This window comes from Pongo pygmaeus, chromosome 3, assembly GCF_028885625.2.
Source record: "Pongo pygmaeus isolate AG05252 chromosome 3, NHGRI_mPonPyg2-v2.0_pri, whole genome shotgun sequence".
In the NCBI taxonomy this organism is placed as follows: Eukaryota; Metazoa; Chordata; class Mammalia; order Primates; family Hominidae; genus Pongo; species Pongo pygmaeus.
Window position 1 is genome coordinate 99,239,887 of NC_072376.2, and position 24,089 is coordinate 99,263,975.

The following is a 24,089-nucleotide window of genomic DNA, read 5'->3' on the forward strand; positions in this document are numbered from 1 at the left end:
ACATGTATACATACGTAACTAGCCTGCACATTGCGCACATGTACCCTAGAACCTAAAGTATAATAATAATAATAAATTTTAAAAAAAAAGAAAAAAGTTTTAAATTATTTGTTACAAGGAGGTTCTAGTGACATGTGAAAATGTGTTTATTATACTATTGCTTCAAGAAAGCAATATTCTCTTAACCATTGGAAAAAATGAATGAAAGCATGACCCTAAATGGAAATGTGCCAACAATCATTACAGTGACTGACTTCTGCTATTGGGTTATGGGTCATTTATTTTTCAGTTTCTCTATTTTTCTATACTTTAAAATTTTTAAATTTTTAATGAGAAAATGAAACCAAAAAAAGTAAGAAACCCACAAAATATGTTTTAAAACCCACAAAAATATGTTTTAAACAATTTCTAATTGTAAAGTAATGTCTTTTTTTACAAAAATATATATGAGGGAAAGGTTTTTTATCTATGAGGGGACTTAGAAAGTTCATGAAAAAATAGAGTTACAAGATAAAAATATAAAATATAAACTTTATTAACATAAGCTCCATCAAGTTTAGCACTTTTGTAGGTGATGATACCAGCCATTTAGTTAATCCCTAAAAAACTGAAGGTCCTGCAAATTTAACAATATCAATGCAGTCTTTTTTACATTAACTGAAGAAAAATGCATGCCCTTTACAGATTTTTTGAGATTGAGAAACAAAAAGTCAGAAGGAGCCAAATAAGGACTCTACGATGGATTCCTAGTAATTTCCCACTGAAGCTCACAAAATTGCCTTGTTTGATGAGAGGAATGAGCAGGAACATTGTCACACAAGAGGAGAACTCTCTAGTGAAGCTTTCCCAGACATTTCATGGATGTAGAACTTTTTAACCCAGCAAAATAAGTGTTGTCACCCACAGTTAGTTAGAACAGGGGGAAACATCTGCCATAAAAGCAGCGTAATTGCTGCCCTGTTGACATTTTGGGAGCATTAATCCATGTCCTGGTGTATACTAATGTCATCAGATGAAAGTACTCTGCTTTGTTCCCCCTGAATATCAGAAAGTTAAAAATGTATTCAGGCTTTTACATAATCCTTTTTCACTTCACCTTAGCACTAAACACCGTTCTCCTACCTAGTTTCTCTTTCCTAGCCATCCACCTTACCAAAGAGGGCATCTGTTATGCACTCCCAAAATATTGAGAACTTCTACTGGGTTTCATTACATTAAGTGAGTGCCCAGGTACAGGAGTGTCCTTCTGGCCTCCTGTTGTAGCAAAAGGCTATACCCATCAATAGAGACTTCTTTAAATAAATTAAGATACATTCATATTTTGCAATAGTGGGCAGCTGCTGAAAAGAAGGAGAAAGAGCTATATGCCCATACAATTGTAATCACTCATCCATGTTGAAGGATAGAAATAAAATGACCACCTTCTCCATCCTCAAATGGACTCCTTCAGTTTAAAGTTCAAAGACGGGATCTGTCGAAGGATAAATTTTAAAACTGTATTAAACCATTCTACATCTCAGTTGTTTATATCTACCAATAAATTTTAAGAATTGTGGTTTTGGTTTTCTTAGACATTCTATTTTAAAATACTATAATAATTGTAGAGAAAATCATTCAGGGCCATAATGTTTAATTTGAGTACAAAAATGAAGAAAATGTTTCAAATGTGTTTTATTTTCATAGCTTAATTCAGAAGTCACAAGAAAAGAAGACTGATGATGATGAAATAACATGGGGAAGTGATGAGTTGCCAATAGAGAGAACAAACCATGAAGATTCTGATAAAGGCAAGAATTTTAATGACAGTTTTTTCCTCAAAAATAATGAATTGGAAAAATAAGTTGTTTTTAAGTGATTTTCAGACTATATGGATATGCTGTTTTACCATATGTATACATTATTTGCTTTTTTTTTTTTCTTTTTTTGAGACAGAGGCTGGGAGTCCAGTGGGGCAATCTCGGCTCACTACAACCTCCACCTCCCCAGTTCAAGCAATTCTCCTGTCTCAGCCTCTCGAGTAGCTGGGATTACAGGTGGGCGCCACCATGCCCAGCTAATTTTTGTATTTTTAGTAGAGATGGGGTTTCACCATGTTGGCCAGGCTGGTCTGGAACTCCTGACCTCAGATGATCCACCCACCTCAGCTTCCCAAAGTGCTGGGATTACAGGCATGAGCCACCGCACCCAGCCACATTATTTGCTTTTAATCATAAAGTTAAATCATGTAGACAAAATCAACATTCATTATATTACCAGATATTTGCACAGTTATATTCTAAAATTCTCAGTGGCTTGGAGTAAAACATGCAAATAAATGTATACATACTTTAAGTGGAAATATGAAGTCATAATTTTGCCATTCTGGAAGAAGTCAAGGGGCACTTTTTTTTTTTTTTTTTTTTTGAGACAGAGTCTCGCTCTGTCACCCAGGCTGGAGAATACAGTGGCACAATCTTGGCTCACTGCAACCTCCATCTCCTGAATTCAAGCAATTATTCTGCCTCAGCCTCCCAAGTAGCTGGGATTACAGGTGTGCACCACCACGCCTGGCTATTTTTTCTGTTTTTAGTAGAGATGGGGTTTCACCATGTTGGCCAGGCTGGTCTCTAACTCCTGAGCTCAGGCAATCCACCCACCTCGGCCTCCCAAAGTGCTGGGATTACAGGCGTGAGCCACACCGCACCTGGCCAGAATTATTATTATCCTAGAATCTCAATGTCATCTTTTATGATCGGGAATCAATTGGTCTGTTTCACTATTACTGCCTTTTCATTTTATTACTGAGCCAATAGAGAAATGAAATTCTATCCAGTATTTCATTCGTCTTATTTTATATCAGAAAGTGTCACTATAATGAAAGAACATGGTTTTGTCATTCAAAGCAAAGTCTTAGTTTTTTTTTTTTTTTTTTTGAAAGAAATTAACAGTTTAGGCTGGGCGTGCTGGCCCACACCTATAACCCTAGCACTTTGGGAGGGCGAAGCAGGCTGATCACCTGAGGTCAGGAGTTCAACCAGCCTGACCAACAGGCAAAACCTCATCTCTTCTAAAAATACAAAAATTAGCTGGTCATGGTGGCAGACACCTGTGATCCCAGCTACTCGGGAGGCTGAGACAGGAGAATCACTTGAAACCCGGAGGCAGAGGTTGCAATAAGCGAGATTGTGTCACTGCCCTCCAGCCTGGGTGATAGAGCGAGAGCCTGTCAGAAAGAAAGGAGGAGAGAAAGAGAGAAAGAGAGAGCGAGAGAGAAGGAGAGAAGGGAAGAAAGCAGGGAGGGAGGGAGGGAGGGAGGAAAGAAGGAAGGAAGGAAGGGAGGGAGGGAAGGAAGGAAGGAAAGGAAGGGAAGGAAGGAAGTTTAATTAACACTTTCTTGACTTGGCTAGACTGTTGGTATGTGTACAACATGCATGTCCAGCACTGTAGCCGTTGCTCATCCACCCAGCCTTTAAGTTCCTGTTGCACTGACATGCAGTTCTGTAAAAGTTATTTCATATGAGTAAATTTTGTATTCCCAGCCAACTTCTGCCTGAGCTAAATGTTAACCTTTTAGGTGTCTTGTATAGTTTTGTATCCCTCACAGTGCCAGCATCATTGTTGCCTATATCTTAGCTGCATCATCAAAATGCTTTAATCAGCTGATTGACATAATTAAAGCTACACTTGTGCAGTCTATAGCAAGAAGTTTCCCCTCCCTTTTTCTAGGGTAACAGTTGCCTTCAATTATAAATAATTTCCATACAGCAGGTACTAAATTAGACCCATAGCTCTTCTAAGATAGTTGACTCAACTCCCAAAGAATTCAAGGGAATTCTTTATTTGCATGGAGAAAACTATCGAACACCAGGGATAACTGGCCCTGAGTGCCAAGGATGGATGGTGAAGAGAGAAATCAGTGTTCTGGAGTAATCTCTCATAATAAGGAATTTCTGAAGTGTCTCTCTTACTTTCCCCATATGCTTAGAAGCTAATTTAAATGAAAAGTAGTAACAGAACTAAATTTGATAACTTTTTGTAATGAGTTCTTGAGGTTTTTTTGGGGGGTGAGGGGGCAGGTAACAGTTTAATTTGCATGTGTTATGCAGATTAGAATTTCAGTTACAGCTAAGCATACTTGTAAAACTTTAGGACAGCATTTCTCAAATTTGAGAACCTAAGAAGCACTGAGAATGTTTATGGACCAGTTTGAATAACATTTAATGCCATTATTTTAGATTATCATTCTCTACTGGTGCCAGGGTGAGCAACACATTGCAATTCAAGGCACTGAAATAATTCAGTGTTTAGTTATGAGTTGGTTATTCAGGTGATCTAGAATGTGCTTTTTATATTATCTTGAAATTAAAACAAAATATTTAAATACTTATGTAGAAATACTGGCCTCCATGGGTCAGCAGAGCCCAGTTTAAGAAAAACTAAAGAAATATCTGAAATATGTTTGGTTTTCTGCAATCAAGCTGTTCGTAAAAAGAATTTATATGTTTTACTTATGGTCACATTTTAGTGTAAAAGTATTGAAGCAAAGGATATTGTCATTATAATTCTCAATTACCTACTAAAATGATGGTTCCATTGGCTCTGTTGTAACAATTTAAAGGTATTTATTTAACTAAAAGTCTGTTTTTTTAAATAATTTGTTAGTCTTAATGCATACCAATTTTGTATTTGTTTGATGTGCTGTAATTTTTTCATCTTTTCCCATCATTTATAAAGGCTTTCTGTATATATGAGATCAAGATTTGTGTGTGTGTGTGTGTGTGTGTGTGTGGTGTGTAAGGAGTCAGGGGAGCATAAAATAGAGAATATTGTGAAGTTTGGGATTCTTCAGAAAAATTCATCTTCTCTCACTGTAACAGAGTTCTATTGTTGAAAGAATCCCATTTATTATTATCTAGAATACTTATTTTAAAAATTGCCTACCTATTATGTTGTTTCCGAAATTCTGAGAACTAAGTACAATTACCTTTTTATGGCTGGTTTTGCAGGGAAAAGAAACAAGCTGTCCCCGGGCTGCCCGTGATAAACCCCTTATCAAAAATTTTTAAAAAGTGCCATTTGAGTCAAGAGAAGCAAAAAGAAACAACATAAACTCCTTTAGAAACTGTAAATAAATGAGAGCCAAGAGCCTTAAAAACTTCTGAACGTCAGTGAGGTATCTCCTTAAAAGTTGGGTGTGAGAGTGTGCTAGGGCTGACTTTCCTGTGTTAATTGTAGTTATCAGCCTACCTATTAATTCTATTACCTTATTAATTCTCTCATATTTAAAGACTTTCCCTTTTGTAAGATGCGGTGAGAATGGGCTGAAATTAGTTCATTTGTTAGTTAAATCTGTTCTGGGGGAGATATTATTAGTTGTTGCATATTTAAAGATTTTTCTGGCCAGGCACAATGGCTCATGCCTGGAATCCCAACACTTAGGGAGGCCGAGGCAGGTGGATCGCTTGAGCCCAGGAGTTCAGGACTAGCCTGGGCAACATGGCAAAACCCCATCTCTACAAAAAAATATAAAAAATTACCCAGGCGTGGTGCTGCTTACCTGTAGTCACAGCTACCAGGAAGGCTGAGGTGGGAGGATCACCTGAGACAGGTGGTTGACATTGCATTGAGCTGTGATTGTGCCATTGCACTTCAGCCTGGGCTACAGAATAAGACTGTGTGTGTGTGTATAAAATAAATAAAATAGAGACCTTTCTAGCCAGTTACACACACACATATACATATATTTTTTATATATACACATATATACGTATATATTTATTGTGTATATATATACACATATATACATATATATTTATTGTGTATATATATAAAATATACACACACACATATATAAATATATAAAATAAATAAAATAAAGACCTTCCTAGCCAGGTGCAGTAGCTCATGTCTGTTATCCCAGCATTTGGGGAAGCCGAGACAGGAGGATCACTTGAGGCCAGGAGTTCAAGACCAGCCTGGGCAACATAGGGAGACCCCATCTCTTCAAAAATATTTAAAAATTAGCCAGGCCCAGAGTGGTGCATGACTGTCATCCCAGCTACTTGGGAGACTGAGGCAGGAAGATCCCTTGAGGCTGGTAGATCAAGGCCGCAATGAGCTGTGATTACAGAACTGCACTCCATCCTAGGCGACAGAACAAGATTCTATCTCTAAATAAATAAATAGACTTTCCCTTTTGTAAGATGAGGTGAACATAGGCTGAAATTAGTTCACTTAGTTAAATTGGTTCTGGAGGAACTGTTTTTAAATTGCTGTCTTCCTGTTAGATCATTCCTTTCTGACAAACGATGAGCTTGCTGTACTCCCTGTCGTCCAAGTGCTTCCCTCTGGTAAATACACGGGTGCCAACTTAAAATCAGTCATTCGAGTCCTGCGGGGTTTGCTGGATCAAGGAATTCCTTCTAAGGAGCTGGAGGTAAGTGGCTTCTGCCAATGATTCTCTCCCAAAGTGTATGCATTTAGTTTGTAAGGAAAATGTGTCTTTACTGGCCCAAGATTTGAAGAAATTTTGAAAATTTTCGAACTCTAAAAGCACCACCTTATCATATCTAGCAGAAAATTAATTTTTCTGATTAGGATCCCAATAATAGTGATTTAAAGGAATCACTTTAACTACTTGGAACTTGATACATTTCCCTGAAGATTATCCTTCCTGCCTCATAGTTAAGGTAAAAATGTTTAAAAAAAAAAAAAAAAGCCAAGTATAAATTTCAACCATGCACTAAACTTTATAATTAGTGTATTGTAGACGTGTTTCATCATTAACAGCAGGTTCTAATTTAATACAGCTCCAAGAATGTGTGTCCTAGGTCAAAGCAGCAATGGCTCAGAGCCCTAGCTCCTGTGGTCTCATGGCACCGTCCATACTTACGACTAGAAAAGAGAGTGGTTTTGAGGTTGACCTTGCCCCTTTTCCTCAAACCATCTGCTTATTTGCCTACTTCCTAAGCTTTGTAGCCACTAAAAGGAGTTAACTTTAATAAGAGGTTCTGCTTTGTGCTTGTTGCTTTGTATATATTCCTCAAAGTATTAATTCCGTTATAGATTGTGAAGCTGAGGCTCACAGTAATTAAGGTATACTCTTCCTCTTCTCATCGCCATGCTATGGAATGATTTGTTCTTCAAGTTCTTAGATTTAAATGTCACCATCAGAAAAGTTCCATCACAACCCTTATAAAGTAGTGTTTATAAGGGTTTATAAGTGTTTATAAACACTTATAAGTTTATAAGTTTATAAGGGTTTATAAACTTATAAGTGTTTATAAGTCTACCACAGCAGCTTATTGATTTCTTCAAGGCATGTACTACAATATTTGTTTACTTCTTTATTGTGTCTTTCTCCCAATAAGCTGTAAAGGCCAGGAGAGCCAAAATCTTATCTTCTTGCTCACCACTGTATTCCCATCACTTATTACAGTACCTTGCATATAATGGGCATGCAATATATATTTTTTGAATGAGCGAATGAATGAAAAGTGAGAAAGAGTTGACTTTAGAACCTAGGACTATCTGACCACAACAACACTACCACATGGAATATTCTATAACCCTCACAGACAATACTGTCAATAAATTGCGCTCTAGCTCATCACTTTATGGCAGAGTTGGGTTTTTTTAATTGTATTTTTTTCTAAAATATAAACACTTTTAAACAGAAGTTAAAAATTAAGACACAAAGTTCTGTCTCATAAAGTTGACTGCAACATGTTCAATTAAAAGATACTTGTAACAATATATTTCAATGCTGACTTAACAAATCACTATTGACTTTAGACTTATTTAGGACATCTATATTTAACACTCAGAATCAGCCTTAATCAACCAATTTTGCACCCTACACATTTAAAGTATTTGCAGTTATTACTGAATTACTGCTTATCTCAACAAATTTATTTCCTGCTTACAGAATCTTCAAGAATTAAAACCTTTGGATCAGTGTCTAACTGGGCAAACTAAGGAAAACAGAAGGAAGAACAGATATAAAAATATACTTCCCTGTAAGTTCCAGTTTGGCTTCAGATTTAATATGTGATCAGTATAATATGAATGGATTAAAATTTTTTGTGTTTAACTTACCTATCCCTCACATAACCGTGTGTATGCGCATACATTCACAGATTTATATCAGTAACAAATACATTGAAATATTCCGTGTCAATTCCCTTTTAAATTATGTAGGTATTCTGAAAATCAGTTAGAGGAACCTGAAATATTTGATAGGATATTCCTGAATTTTTACTAGTATACAGTATTATAAATTAGTCAATGATGCCAAATCATTAATTTTAAAATCTTTTTAAAAATAGGAACTGGCTTCTGGATGAGGATTTTCTTGGTTGGATTCATTTATCACAACCACCATCAATTTATTCCACTTATTTTTAGTTTAGAGAAATATCTATAGTAATGAATAGCTGTGTATATGCATATGACTACAGTGGTACTACCAGCCTACATTAGACATTTCAGATACCAGAAGGGAACAAAAGCAATCATTTTGGCCTGGTGCAGTGGCTCACGCCTTTAATCCCTGCACTTTGGGAGGCCGAGGGAGGCAGATCACTTGAGATCAGAAGTTTTAAGATCAGCCTGGCCAACATGGTGAAACCCCATCTCTACTGAAAAATACAGAAATGAGCCGAGAGTGGTGGCTCATGCTTATAATCCCAGCTACTTGGGAGGCTGAGGCAGGAGGATCACTTGAACCCGGGAGGCAGAGGTTGCAGCGAGCCAAGATCATGCCACTGCACTCCAGCCTGGGCAACAGAGAGACTCCATCTCAAAAAAAAAAAAAAAAAAGAAAAAGAAAAGCAGTAATTTTTACCCATATAAAAATCACATGTAAAAAAATCACAGTGTGATTTTTTTAAATTATGTATGAATGTATGTGCCAAGATACTGACCTCTAGCAAATGCTTATAATTACCAGCCACATGTATATATGTTAGCACTTTGGATTATAACATATGACACACTGACCATATCTTTACCAAGAAACCATAAATCTAAAGATAAATAATAAACAAAATCAATAGTGGCAAGTCACATGATAAGTAATAATGCAATCGTATTTTTCTAATCCAGATAGAAAGTACAAATTCATTTTGGAAAGCTTCCTGTAAGAAATGAATCTTAGACAACATTTAAAAAATGGATCAGTTCACTGTTTGGCATAAAGTATATGGGAATTATTTTAGACAGCAAAATGGCCAGTTGAATATCTCAAAATCAGAATAGGACAAGCCATAAATCCAAAACTAATGAGTGGATTTATTCCCACAAAACAAATGACCAGTATGGACTAAGAGATAGAAGTCAAGTGAGAAGGGCAATTGGTAGGGGATTTTGAAACCTATCATTAAAAGGTTTTAGTTTGGTAATCATAGTAATTACCAGTTAAATTTATAGATATTTGAAATAGAAATAGAAATAGCTTCTAAGGTATGTAATACATATAAATTTATTCTCTTAGATAAATCTTAGACAATATAACCTCAGTGAATGATAGCTTGTACATACTTTTCACTGGAGCAGCCTGGTTTAAAAATTACATTTTGACTATATGAAATTATAATAAAACAAAGATAAGGGCCTTTATGCCTGGATAATAAAATGAGCTTTTATTTTATTTATTGTGTTAATTTATTGTTTTGGCTGCTTATTAAAAGAATATAATTTTATTAGGTGAGTGAGATTTCATTATGCCAATAACATTTGCAATATATACTTTAATAGTGTTATTGTAATACTAAATTGTGTTCTATGAAAAATATTTTGGCATTGCCTTTCAGTGCTATTATTATTATTATCATCATCATTAAAATAATGATGGGGAAGTACCAGTTGTTTTTCTTTGTTTCTCTAGTTACTTATTAGGCAATTCTAAATGCATTTATTAACTTAACTAATTTTAATGTCAACTAAATCTATGTAAATAATACCAAATTTCATATGTCAGAAACTCACTAAACTGACAACTTAGATACTGGTAACATGAGCAAAAAGAATAAATGTAAAATAATTTGGCTGTGCTACAACTTGAAAATATACTTCTATTAAAATACGTTGGTGATTTCATCTGTGACTATGAGAATTTCTCATGATCTTTGACTCATGCAATTTGTAAGACTCTTGTTTAAAATGCATGATATGGATGGCTCTGTTTTGTGGTGGAAAATTCACAGATGATGCTACAAGAGTGCCTCTTGGAGATGAAGGTGGCTATATCAATGCCAGCTTCATTAAGATACCAGTTGGGAAAGAAGAGTTCGTTTACATTGCCTGCCAAGGACCACTGCCTACAACTGTTGGAGACTTCTGGCAGATGATTTGGGAGCAAAAATCCACAGTGATAGCCATGATGACTCAAGAAGTAGAAGGAGAAAAAATCAAATGCCAGCGCTATTGGCCCAACATCCTAGGCAAAACAACGATGGTCAGCAACAGACTTCGACTGGCTCTTGCGAGAATGCAGCAGCTGAAGGGCTTTGTGGTGAGGGCAATGACCCTTGAAGATATTCAGGTAAGTGAGTGAAATCTTTCCATATTGCAAGGTGTATCTCCTAGTTGTAATCCAAGCCTGGACTCTTTCTGTGATTGCACCAATGTTATTTCTAGATAAAAGACAGTGACTTCCTAGTTCCCTGTCTAGGGACTAATGCTAGCTATTTTTTCTTTATGTAGTATAAGTTTAAATGTGACTGTCTTCATGAATTCTGCCAGTTTCCTCCAGAATGTCCTCTACTAAAATGAAAATGAAAATGCAGGACTTTTAATGTGATTATCATCCTTGGTGATAGCACAAAATGGCTCAGAAGTTGCATGTTGGAAACTTGTGTTTTTAGGGTCAGACCTCTAAGTAGACTCATTAAAACTATGTTTAAAATCTGTAAGTAGAAAATATTCCCTCATAAAGGCAACTTAACATATTTAGGAATACATGGATAATTTTAGCATAAACAGTTGTTATTCAGATCATTCATACTGCAGTTACCTAACCACCGGATCAATATAGCTTGAATTAGATAAGTGGCAATACCTGAAGTAAAGCTGCTACTGTTTCCTCACTCTGTGTTCTCCCTCATCTTACTACACCCCTGTGCACAGTATCCTAGCTAGGTGTGAGTAATGTTTCCCATAGAAATTTAGCTATCTTAAGGAAACAGTGATTTTACTTTTATAGAAACAAAGCATATCAATTCAGTTCTATTGGTGGCATGTAAATGTAGCCTGAGAATTTCTCTCATAATTTTTGATTCATGATTTTTTATTGATTTACACTAGCTTCCCTATTACTTAGGCTAGCACAGTTGTTCAATATTCTTCCAGTGATTTATCCATTTAATCCACACATTTTTATAGAACTCAACCCCTTTATAGAGATTTGGCAGTCAACAACACAGACAAAAAATATTTCTAACCTCATGGAGCTTACATTCTGAAGAGGAAATACCAGTATTGATAGTGCTGTGGAAAAAAATAAAACAGAGAAGGACAATTGGTTGGGGGAGAATGAGAAGTATGTCGTAATTTTCAACAAGGAGTCACGGAAGGTATGAGAAAATGGCATTTGAGGAAAAATGTGAAGGAGTTGAGTGAGCCATGGAGGGAATATCTGAGGAGAAAACCATTCCAGTCAGAAAGAGCCAGTACAAAAGTCCTGAGACCAAACTGTGCACATTGTATTTAAAGCCACAGAGAATCATTTGGCTTGACGAAAGTGGCCATGGGGAAAGAGAGGAGGAGGTAAGGTCTAAGAGGAAACAGGGCCAGATTAGGTAGTGTTGCAGTGACTCTGACTTTTATCTGAGGTGCATTTGGAATGGGGTCACCAAAAAAGGTTGTTATTCATATCAAAATGTAATTTGTTTTTAGGGTTTCCAAAAAGGAGTTTTTATTGATATTTAAAATGTGGATCTAGCAACCTTGTTGACAGAGGCCTTCTATGTTTTTCTTAATAGAGCCATTTAGTTTCTTCCACTTTTCCTTTGATCTGATCCTATAGACAAGCCAAAATTTGAAAGCACAATATAATATTAAGAATTAATTGTGGCTGGGCACAGTGGCTCACACCTGTAATCTCAACACTTTGGGAGGCCAAGGTGAGTGGATCAGTTGAGGTCAGGAGTTCGAGAGCAGCCTGACCAACATGGTGAAACCCCATCTCTACTAAAAATACAGAAATTAGCTGGGTGTGGCAACGTGCGCCTGTAATCCCAGCTACTCTGAGGCAGGAGAATCACTTGAACCTGGGAGGCGGAGGTTGTAGTAAGCCGAGATTGCACCACTGCACTCCAGCCTGGGCAACAGAACGAGACCCTATCTCAGGAAAGAAAAAAAAGAATTAACTGTATGTGAACAATATAACATGTCATGGTCCACTTATTCTGTTATACAATTTCAGACCAGAGAGGTGCGCCATATTTCTCATCTGAATTTCACTGCCTGGCCAGACCATGATACACCCTCTCAACCAGATGATCTGCTTACTTTTATCTCCTACATGAGACACATCCACAGATCAGGCCCAATCATTACGCACTGCAGTGCTGGCATTGGACGTTCAGGGACCCTGATTTGCATAGATGTGGTTCTGGGATTAATCAGTCAGGATCTTGATGTGAGTACAAGATATCGGCTGAGTAAGCATTTGTTCAGAAATAATGATGGAGTCTAATTTTTTATAATGTGTTGTGATCTTGGGATTTTTTAACTTGTGAATTTATATGACTGCCTTCATTTTCATGTTATATTATTATAGAAAATTGTATTTTTGTAAACATTGGTATTCAAAACTACATAGGCCGTGATCAACAAAAAATAATACTTCAATTTTATACTTGTTTTACTGGGTGTTTTTTAACTGTGTGCTCAAAGGCCTTTTATGCAGTATTTCATTTTACCCTTTATAGTCTTTAGGCTTGTATAAGATAGTATTGTTATCACACTTTAAAGATAGAAATAATTGAAGCACAAAGGAAAGTATTTTTTTAAATGAAAAAGCTTGTATTTTTGTATTATCTATGGGTAAAAAATGTATATTTTATTATAAAATTAATGCTAAGTAGTTTCTAAACAATTACTCTACATAAAAAAATTATTACTATAAGAGTATAATCTTACTTTTGAACTCAATATAAACCTTATTTAAAATTTTAGAATATCTTACCATAGAGAATGTGTAATTAAAATCGTAGTCTCTTAAAAAGAATTTTAGTTAAAAGCACTTTACACACTAGCTGTAGTAATTTAAGTAGGATGAAACCAAATAGTCTTTTTCTCCCTCGTTTCCAACTGTTCAATGTCAGCTAAAGTCAAAAGATCTTTTTTAGGTTGGAAATACCTTTATCGGAAGAGCAATGTGTAGGAAAAATAATTTACCTTTTTAAATTGTAATATTAGAAATTAGTCACATTTCAGGGGGAAAAGAACTTCTTTTCTTTGGGGGATTTTCAAATAGATTAACCTTCCCTAATTCCTAGAAAGATCAAAAATAAGAATACCAAGTGATGACAAAGTCCATTCGCCAAGTCATTTTGTCCAGGAGAGTTTCCCAAGACTACCAGAAGGGGAAGAAGAGTGGGATACAGAATTTTACATAAGCCTCCCCTCTGTGATCCTTTTGAGATTCAAATCCAGTTATCCTTTGAATCTAACACATATGTGGTTTCCTCTGACAGTTTGACATCTCTGATTTGGTGCGCTGCATGAGACTACAAAGACACGGAATGGTTCAGACGGAGGTGAGTCATGGCTGGGCCTCCTAATGAGAATTTTTGTAAAGATTCTAATATTTTTTAAAGTTCCTGTTAAGACATTTTTCTTTTTTGAGAGTTCCCATGTTAGAGCATAAAACCAAACATTTACTGCAGTGAGGGGCATTTTTTTTTAAACGAGGACTAATTCAGAAAAAAATTAAAATACTTCCAAGCTTTTTAAAATGTTGCCATTTAATTTAAAAATGCAATATCTGCACTGAAGAGATGACAGAGAATGGGATAGCATGCTGGGGACAGAGTTTGAGAATGATACAAAATACTATGTAATTAATGGCATTCCTTCCCTATTTCCAACCTGAAAAAGAGATAGAAGGTAACATTTGTGCTACAGAAATTCCCTGAGAAGTAATGGATTCATCAGCATTGACTGGAACACAGCAAGGCAGGCTGGAGTTGCTTAGCTTCAAGAAGACATTCTGTAAGGAGTGTGAATACTTGGGTCCATTTATCCTCTTTTGATGATTTTCGTCTCTCTTACCTGAAAGGAAACAATCACCCACTGACACAATGGCGTCCTTCACAGGGAGTGCCTTATTTAGAGTGTCTGTCTTCACTGAAGAGTTCCACAATCCTTTTTGTTTATAATGGAAGAGTGGGGGATGTAGAAGCCATTTTCAAATATCCATAAATTAACATTTCTCTACCTCTTGAAAAATAGGGAAATTTGCTATCTTTAAAAATCAGCATTTGCCTACTTTCCTTTCATAAACCTTTTTAATTCAACTTGTCTTCTAACTATTAAGCTGATTTATAATCACACTTTTTAGGTAAGGAAAACATTTTGCGAATTCTACCAGAGGTACAAGGAGGAACTGGTACCATTCCTTCTGAAACTATTCCAATCAATAGAAAAAGAGGGAGTCCTCCCTAACTCATTTTATGAAGCCAGCATCATCCTGATACCAAAGCCGGGCAGAGACACAACCAAAAAAGAGAATTTTAGACCAATATCCTTGATGAACATTGATGCAAAAATCCTCAATAAAATACTGGCAAACCGAATACAGCAGCACATCAAAAAGCTTATCCACCATGATCAAGTGGGCTTCATCCCTGGGATGCAAAACTGGTTCAATATACACAAATCAATAAATGTAATCCAGCATATAAACACAACCAAAGACAAAAACCACATGATTATCTCAATAGATGCAGAAAAGGCCTTTGACAAAATTCAACAATGCTTCATGCTAAAAACTCTCAATAAATTAGGTATTGATGGGACATATCTCAAAATAATAAGAGCTATCTATGACAAACCCACAGCCAATATCATACTGAATGGGCAAAAACTGGAAGCATTCCCTTTGAAAACTGGCACAAGACAGGGATGCCTTCTCTCACCACTCCTATTCAACATAGTGTTGGAAGTTCTGGCCAGGACAATTAGGCAGGAGAAGGAAATCAAGGGTATTCGATTAGGAAAAGAGGAAGTCAAATTGTCCCTGTTTGCAGACGACATGATTGTATATCTAGAAAACCCCATTGTCTCAGCCCAAAATCTCCTTAAGCTGATAAGCAACTTCAGCAAAGTCTCAGGATACAAAATAAATGTACAAAAATCACAAGCATTCTTACACACCAATAACGGACAAACAGAGAGCCAAATCATGAGTGAACTCCCATTCACAATTGCTTCAAAGAGAATAAAATACCTAGGAATCCAACTTACAAGAGACGTGAAGGACCTCTTCAAGGAGAACTACAAACCACTGCTCAAGGAAATAAAAGAGGATACAAAGAAATGGAAGAACATTCCATGCTCATGGGTAGGAAGAATCAATATCGTGAAAACGGCCATACTGCCCAAGGTAATTTATAGATTCAATGCCATCCCCATCAAGCTACCAAAGACTTTCTTCACAGAATTGGAAAAAACTACTTTAAAGTTCATATGGAACCAAAAAACAGCCTGCATTGCCAAGTCAATCTTAAGCCAAAAGAACAAAGCTGGAGGCATCACGCTACCTGACTTCAAACTATACTACAAGGCTACAGTAACCAAAACAGCATGGTACTGTTACCAAAACAGAGATATAGATCAATGGAACAGAACAGAGCCCTCAAAAATAACGCCGCATATCTACAACTATCTGATCTTTGACAAACCTGAGAAAAACAAGAAATGGGGAAAGGATTCCCCATTTAATAAATGGTGCTGGGAAAACTGGCTAGCCATATGTAGAAAGCTGAAACTGGATCCCTTCCTTACACCTTATACAAAAATTAATTCAAGATGGATTAAAGACTTAAACGTTAGACCTAAAACCATAAAAACCCTAGAAGAAAACCTAGGCATTACCATTCAGGACATAGGCATGGGCAAGGACTTCATGTCTAAAACACCAAAAGCAATGGCAACAAAAGCCAAAATTGACAAATGGGATCTAATTAAACTCAAGAGCTTCTGCACAGCAAAAGAAACTACCATCAGAGTGAACAGGCAACCTACCAAACGGGAGAAAATTTTCACAACCTACTCATCTGACAAAGGGCTAATATCCAGAATCTACAATGAACTCCAACAAATTTACAAGAAAAAACAAACAACCCCATCAAAAAGTGGGCAAAGGATATGAACAGACACTTCTCAAAAGAAGACATTTATGCAGCCAAAAGACACATGAAAAAATGCTCACCATCACTGGCCATCAGAGAAATGCAAATCAAAACCACAATGAGATACCATCTCACACCAGTTAGAATGGCAATCATTAAAAAGTCAGGAAACAACAGGTGCTGGAGAGGACGTGGAGAAATAGGAACACTTTTACACTGTTGGTGGGACTGTAAACTGGTTCAACCCTTGTGGAAGTCAGTGTGGCAATTCCTCAGGGATCTAGAACTAGAAATACCATTTGACCCAGCCATCCCATTACTGGGTATATACCCAAAGGACTATAAATCATGCTGCTATAAAGACACATGCACATGTATGTTTATTGCAGCACTATTCACAATAGCAAAGACTTGGAACCAACCCAAATGTCCAACAATGATAGACTGGATTAAGAAAATGTGGCACAGATACACCATGGAATACTATGCAGCCATAAAAAATGATGAGTTCATGTCCTTTGTAGGGACATGGATGAAACTGGAAATCATCATTCTCAGTAAACTATCGCAAGAACAAAAAACCAAACACCGCATCTTCTCACTCATAGATGGGAATTGAACAATGAGAACACATGGACGCAGGAAGGGGAACATCACACTGGGGACTGATGTGGGGTTGGGGGAGGGGGGAGGGATAGCATTAAGAGATATACCTAATGCTAAATGACGAGTTAATGGGTGCAGCACACCAGCATGGCACATGTATACATATGTAACTAACCTGCACATTGTAAATAATAATAAATTTTTAAAAACTAAAAAAAAAAAGGAAAACATTTTGATTGTTATAAGCAGCCCTTTACACCTAGAAAGTTCATTCATTCATTTGTTCATTCAACAGATGTTTATTGAGTGCTTACTTTGTATTAGGAACTCTTCTAGGTGCCTGGAGCACATAAGTGAATAAAACAAAGATCCTTGCTAGAATAACAAGATATTCTTGCAGGATACTGATAAGGATGGAAGACCATAGACATGTTAAACATGTAAATTATATAGGATCCCTGAAAGTGGTAAGTGCTTTAGAGAAAAGAAAAATGAAATAGGTAAAGGGAATCAGTTATGGCAGATTGGGGGTACGATTTTAAACAGGGTGGCACCATTGACAAAGTAACACAAGCAAAGATTTGAAGGCAAAGGAGAGGGTCATGTAGCTCTCTGGGGACAAGAGCCTTTCAGGCAGAGGGACCACCTGTGTGGAAGTCCAAGGGTCTTGTGTGTTCAGGTATGGTCACAGCCAATGTGGCGGGCAGGGCACGAGAGAAGGAAGAGTGAAGGAGGAGGTGAGGTTAGAGGGGAGGTGACAGGGTCCAGGACTTTGGCTTTTCTCTGAGTGAAATGGGAGCCTGGAGTGGCAGTGATCTGACTCACATTTTAAAGGACTACTAACCTGCTGTGTTAAAATGACACCAAGTCTGGGGAGGAAGGTGCAGTGTTATAAGCAAGGAGATCAATTAGGTGACAAGCAGGGGTGGCTACAGCTGGAGTGGTAAGTGTGGACGGAGTGAAAGAAAGAGGACGTGATGTGAAGTAGATTTGCTAATGGGTTGTATGTGGTGTCAGAGAAAGAGTCAAGGATGAATGTGTGGAAAAGTTAAAATACAGATAAGCAAAAAAGAAACTTAAAAGGCCACTTGTGTTTATACTCTCAGAGAGCTGTTCATGTTCTTAGGAGATGTTCTTATATTCTTTGTCCTAAACACATGTGCACACTCCTTCATGCTCACACATACATACATGCAGCTATTTTAAATGAGATTCAACTGTGGTTGTTGTTTTATTACTTTTCATTTAATATATTGTGAGTTTTTTATTTGCAGACTCAATTCCTTGCCAAAAAAAGTCAGATCTCTGCACCATCAACTTAATAGAAAATAATTTCACCAAAGGAGTTAATTTTCAAAGAACTTTGATTTTCATGCTTTTGTTCCAAAATACTTAAAGACTTATTTTTGTTTGTTTGTTTTTTGAGATGGAGTCTCGCTCTGTTGCCCAGGCTGGAGCACAGTCCATGATCTCTGCTCACTGCAACCTCCGCCTCCCAGGTTCAAGTGATTCTCCTGCCTCACCTTCCTGAGTAGCTGGGATTACAGGTGCCTGCCACCTCACTTTAGTAGACAGGGGATTTCACCATGTTGGCCAGGCTGGTCTTGAACTCCTGGCCTCAAGCGATCCACCTGCCTCGGCCTCCCAAAGTGATGAGATTACAGGCGTGAATCACCATGCCTGGCAAGACAATTATTTTGAATAGCTTCTTAGCTATTAATTTTTTGACATTTTAAAACATCAAAATGAGCTCAACAAATCATGTAGGAAGGTTATTTTTCCACTGCGTATAATCAAAGCACAAAAAATATTGTAGTGGCCACCAATCAAAGACAACTTCAGTTAGCACTCTAGGATAGTTCCACCCGCCATCCCTCAGGCTTTTTCTTTCCTTGTTTTGCCAATCTGGTTTCTATTTTTTTTATAATTTTTATAATACCACACAATTCTATACCCTGCTTCTTTTTTTTTTTTTTTTTTTTTTTGAGACTGAGTCTCACTCTGTCACCAGGCTGGAGTGCAGTGGCACAATCTTGGCTCACTGCAACCTCTGCCTCCTGTGTCAAGTAATTCTCCTGCCTCAGCCTCCCAAGTAGCTGGGACTACAGGTGCGTGCCACCACGCCCAGCTAATTTTTGTATTTTTAGTAGAGACAGAGTTTCACCCTGTTGGCCAGGATGGTCTCGATCTCTTGACCTTGTGATCCACCTGCCTCAGCCTCCCCAAGTTGCTGGGATTACAGGTGTGAGCCACCACGCCCGGCCTACACCCTGTTTCTTACATTCAACATTCTAACAAAATTTTTCCATATTTTCAAAACTCATCAAACATCACTTCCAATAGTGGTATAGCTATATATATATATAATATTTACATTATACATCTAAAGTGTTCTATCTCTCTTTTTTTGACCATAGGATCAATATATTTTCTGCTATCAAGTCATCCTTTATGTCCTGACACGTCTTCAAGCAGAAGAAGAGCAAAAACAGCAGCCTCAGCTTCTGAAGTGACATGAAAAGAGCCTCTGGATGCATTTCCATTTCTCTCCTTAACCTCCAGCAGACTCCTGCTGTCTATCCAAAATAAAGATCACAGAGCAGCAAGTTCATACAACATGCATGTTCTCCTCTATCTTAGAGGGGTATTCTTCTTGAAAATAAATAATATTGAAATGCTGTATTTTTACAGCTACTTTAACCTATGATAATTATTTACAAAATTTTAACACTAACCAAACAATGCAGATCTTTGGGATGATTAAAGGCAGCATTTGATGATAGCAGACATTGTTACGAGGACATGCTGAGTCTATTTTTAATGCACCAATCTTCTTTATAGCAAAAATGTTTTCCAATATTTTAATAAAGTAGTTATTTTATAGGGGATACTTGAAACCAGTATTTAAGCTTTAAATGACAGTAATATTGGCATAGAAATATTGGCATAGAAAATTGTTTACTGTATGAATTTCTAATGTTTACTATATAGAATTTCCTGTAATATATTTATATACTTTTTCATGAAAATGGAGTTATCAGTTATCTGTTTGTTACTGCATCATCTGTTTGTAATCATTATCTCACTTTGTAAATAAAAACACACCTTAAAACATGAACAAGCCAAAACTCTGTACAGACAAATTAGACATTTTCAGTGTGTTATTTTTCAACAACACCTAGGCCCCTGGGAAGACAAGGACCTCTAGACACCACTTCCCATCTCCCTAGTTGGCCCCAGTCATGACAGCCATGGAGAGTAGAGGTGTTGTCAGAGATCCTGATAGATCTTCACTAAGTACGGATGTAGGGGTAATGTACTGGCTTAACAGTAGCTCAGAAATTCAGTCTTTCTTCCTTCTACCTCTTTGTGAATGGTGCCCACTTACTGAGCCCAATTTATATATAAATCAGAATATTTTCAAGTCCTAGCCACAGTACTCAACTGACCAAGGGCTAATCAAAGAAAACATATCAAACTACCTGAGGGGGTTATATTTGGTTCTGCAAACAGAAAGGAAAAGAGACTGACTTCAAAGCTGCTTTAACTTAATGGTTCTCTGTTCTTGGTACTAAATTCGTTTCACTAAATTCTAATTCTAACAGTATTTCTCCATTCAGCCATGACACTGTAACCGGATGGATGTTCTTGACCGTGAGTTGTCCAGGTTCTTGGCACGTTGAACAAAGAGTTGAACAAAATGCTCAGACAAAGCAGTGGAAGAGGAAAGCATAGATTTTTGTAGTGAAAGTACACTCCACAGAGTGGAAGTGGGCTTGAGCACATGGCTCAAGAGCCCTGATTATAATGTTCCTGGGTTTTTATTGAATTACAAGAGCATGGTAACACCCCTAAATACCCTTTAGAGGCCTCTGATAGGTTACACCCTACACAAATGAAGAATTCAGCCCAGGACCAATCAGAGGCAGGATTCTGCCCAGAACCAATCAGAGGCATCCTGCCTGTGATGTATAAGCAAATGAAAGTTTCAGAATGGACCAATTACAGACATACCCATTTGTGACATAGGGGAGGGGAGTTTCAGAGAGGCATGGGCATTTGGCCCCTCATTACTTGGTCTTGGAAAGGTGGGGTTTTCCTCTTAGTCCAATTACAAGAAGGCCTTGGGCTTCTGCCTCTAGACTCTCTGTTCTGCCTCAACACCATTCTAAGACCCAGGAAATTGCTTGGCTCATCCTCATAAGACTGCACCAGTTCTGAGCTAGTTGACTTGAATTTCCAAACTTAAGTGCAGCAATTTGCTGGGACCTATTCCCGAGAATCTGGGGCTATTTGAAGGCAGAAGACAGCATTAATAAACATATAAAGCTCCACAGTAACTAGCTAAAGCCCCAGCAGATAACAGGCTTGGGTCCTACCTCAGAATTGGCTCTGAATACGGCAAGAGAAGCTTTACCACCACCATTCCCACTTCAATCAGAAGAGTTTTATAGATTGGGTTGTAGCTGGAGATTTCATTTGAAAAAAAGGTTCCTATTGCTTTAAATGACATTTGGAAATCTCTGTTCTGAATGAGTTGGAATCATGAGGCCTTGTTTTCCTGCACTGGCATGTGAAACTAGGCCAGCAGAGCGCTGGGGGCCAGTACAGCTGGAGGTGATTAGCTCGCATCTGAAGTCAACATAGATGGGAGAGGGTGGAGCTGGAGATTGCTTTTTCTGAAACGAATGTCACTAGGCAATGGAATGGGGGGAAGAAAATGCAGATTTAGCTTTATGGCCTATGAATGGAAACTTCATTATGGTAAATATGTTACTGCCCTCAGCTGGGATCTGGCTCCACCAGCATGGAATGGTATGAGCCACTTGCAAGGGCCACTCTGGTTAGAAAGCAAGGTGAGGCCACGCAGCTGGGGTGGCACATGGAAACACTCATATCAAATTAATGAATAAGTACAATTCATATCTTAACACAGCTTGTATTAGCTAAGTGCTAGAAAATATAAACTGAAGATATGGAATGGCTTAAACATAATAGTTTATTTCTAGTTTATCTAACAGTTCTGGAAAAGTGAACAGCTTGGCAATCAGATCTACTTGGCTCAGTTTTTAGCCCAGGCTGATGAAAGTTCTGTAATCAACACACAGCTTCCAAGGTTGAGAATCGCCTCCATTCCCCACGAAGGATTGCCTATGGAGAGGTTTTACGAGCCAGGCTTACATGCAAAACACATTGCTGCCACTCATTCCATCAGCAAGAACTGGCCAAATGATTGCCAGTGACAACTCTAGGCTATAGAAGGGGAAGCACATATTGTAGTAGAATATATTTACAAAACTGAACTTGTTATGTAGTCTAAAAATTGAGTATCTTAGTATAGTCCTGAGCATTGCAGAATTAGAAACAATTTTATCCCAAAATCAAAACTTCGGTGCATGTCATTAGTAGAGATAATTCTGAATTATTATGGCAAACAGGAAATAAATGGCTGTTGAGAAAAGATTCTTTTACATCAGTGGTCCCAGATAGCCTGCCAGATTTTTTGGTTTAAAAAGGACTAGTTATCTATATGTAATGTGATAATCCAATAAATTTAAAAAACAGCTTAATACAGCTATCTTCCAGATACAGACACCTTGATAATGATAGGCTTTCCGTTTTACATAATTCAGAAATATTCATAATTCAGAACTATTGTAATGGTAGAGATAAATGTAATAAATTATAGGCTGACCTGCATAATATTTTAAAGCCAATCAAAACTTTACTGTATCAATTTGGGATTATATTTGACTGCAAGTAACCAAAAGCAACCAAACAGGCTTACAAGTTGTAAATCAATAAGTATGTGAGACATGTTTCAATTTAGAAGTTTATTTTGCCAAGGTGAAGGACATGCCTGGAAGAAATGACACGGAATCACAGAAACAGTCTGTGGTCTGTGCCTTTCTCCAAAGATGAATTTGAGGGTTTCAATATTTAAAGGAGAAAAGTGAGCTGGAGGGGAGAGAAGAGGGGTATGGTCACATTACTGAACCCACATGTTGCAAGAGAAAAGGAGCAGGTAGGGAAACAGTTATGTATTTATCTTGCACTCAGCACATAGATAAGGTGAACGTAGAGTAACTACCTGTGGAGATATTTAACCTTTTATCTGTAGCTGTCTGCTTAGGAACAAAAGGAAATGCAGTTTCTTGCATGACTCAGCTTTCAGCTTCATTTTTTTCCTTTTGGCGGAGTGAATTGGGGTCCCAAGTTCTTATTTTCCTTTCACAAATTCTAGAGGGCTTAGAGTTTATTTTCTTTCCTTAAGAAACCAAGCTCAGAAGGCAGTTGCTCAGAAGTAGGCAGCTAATTCTATAGCTCAAGAATGTCAACAGCGCTATAAATATCCTTGGCCTTTCCTTGGCCTGGAAGTGGCTGCCACAGCTCCAGCTATTATATCCACATTCCAGAAAAGAAACAGGAATTGGCAAGGAAAATGGGTCAAACAGGGCAAGAAAGCAAAATTTCCCAGAAGTCAAGGGCAGACTTTTCCGTCTTAGCAAAATCTGTCAGATGCCCATCTGTAGCTTCAAGAAAGTTATTTTTAGCTAGCTATGTTGCTGTCTAGCTATGAACAATATCTTGGTTCTGTTTATAAGGACAAAGACAGTAATTGATACTGGGTGCCAGCAAGTAGTGTGTGGCTTTCCAATTCTGCCTCAGTTTCCACCATTCCTTATAAGGTAGCGAACACTATGCCAATTTTTCAAGATCTTCTTACAAATTTACAAGATTCTGAATTTGTAACTATTGAGGAGACTCACTGATAGGAAGTATTTAAAAGTAGCCTTCAATTTTTACAGGTTTAGAGACATAGTTTTATTCACTCGACCAAACTATAACCATATTCCAAAGGTTGTGCTAAGCAAAACCTCAGGACACTGATAAACCATGTTGCTGATTTATTCGCTTACAAAGAAGCTTTAGGTGGGTCTAACAGAATGAGGAAGGCTGGACATTCAGAAGGGGCTCCTCCTGCCGGGGAAAGTACATGCCAAGGCCAATGGGAAGGTTGCCTAGAGACCAACATGTCATTCATTAACTGGGTTAGGCTGAATGATCCTCAACACAAAGGGTATTTCTGATTACACAAGAAAAAAGTAGGGGATGTAACAAGTATTGATCACTTATGCATTGGAC

At 37.5% G+C, this 24,089-nt stretch overlaps 1 protein-coding gene across 27 annotated transcripts in view; it reads left to right on the top strand.

Moving 5' to 3' along the window:
* PTPN13 (protein tyrosine phosphatase non-receptor type 13) overlaps window positions 1-20,071 on the top strand; it is a 239,768-nt gene extending 219,697 nt beyond the window's left edge. For all 27 annotated transcript variants that reach the window (XM_054486024.2, XM_054486027.2, XM_054486025.2 and 24 more), the window contains 7 exons: window positions 1,684-1,787; window positions 6,267-6,415; window positions 7,907-7,997; window positions 10,185-10,522; window positions 12,404-12,619; window positions 13,680-13,742; window positions 19,361-20,071. In XM_054486024.2, the coding sequence (XP_054341999.1) occupies window positions 1,684-1,787; window positions 6,267-6,415; window positions 7,907-7,997; window positions 10,185-10,522; window positions 12,404-12,619; window positions 13,680-13,742; window positions 19,361-19,456 (1,057 nt within the window). In that variant the 3' untranslated portion in view covers window positions 19,457-20,071. The remainder of the gene's footprint in view (window positions 1-1,683; window positions 1,788-6,266; window positions 6,416-7,906; window positions 7,998-10,184; window positions 10,523-12,403; window positions 12,620-13,679; window positions 13,743-19,360) is intronic.
* Window positions 20,072-24,089: the final 4,018 nt, after the last annotated feature.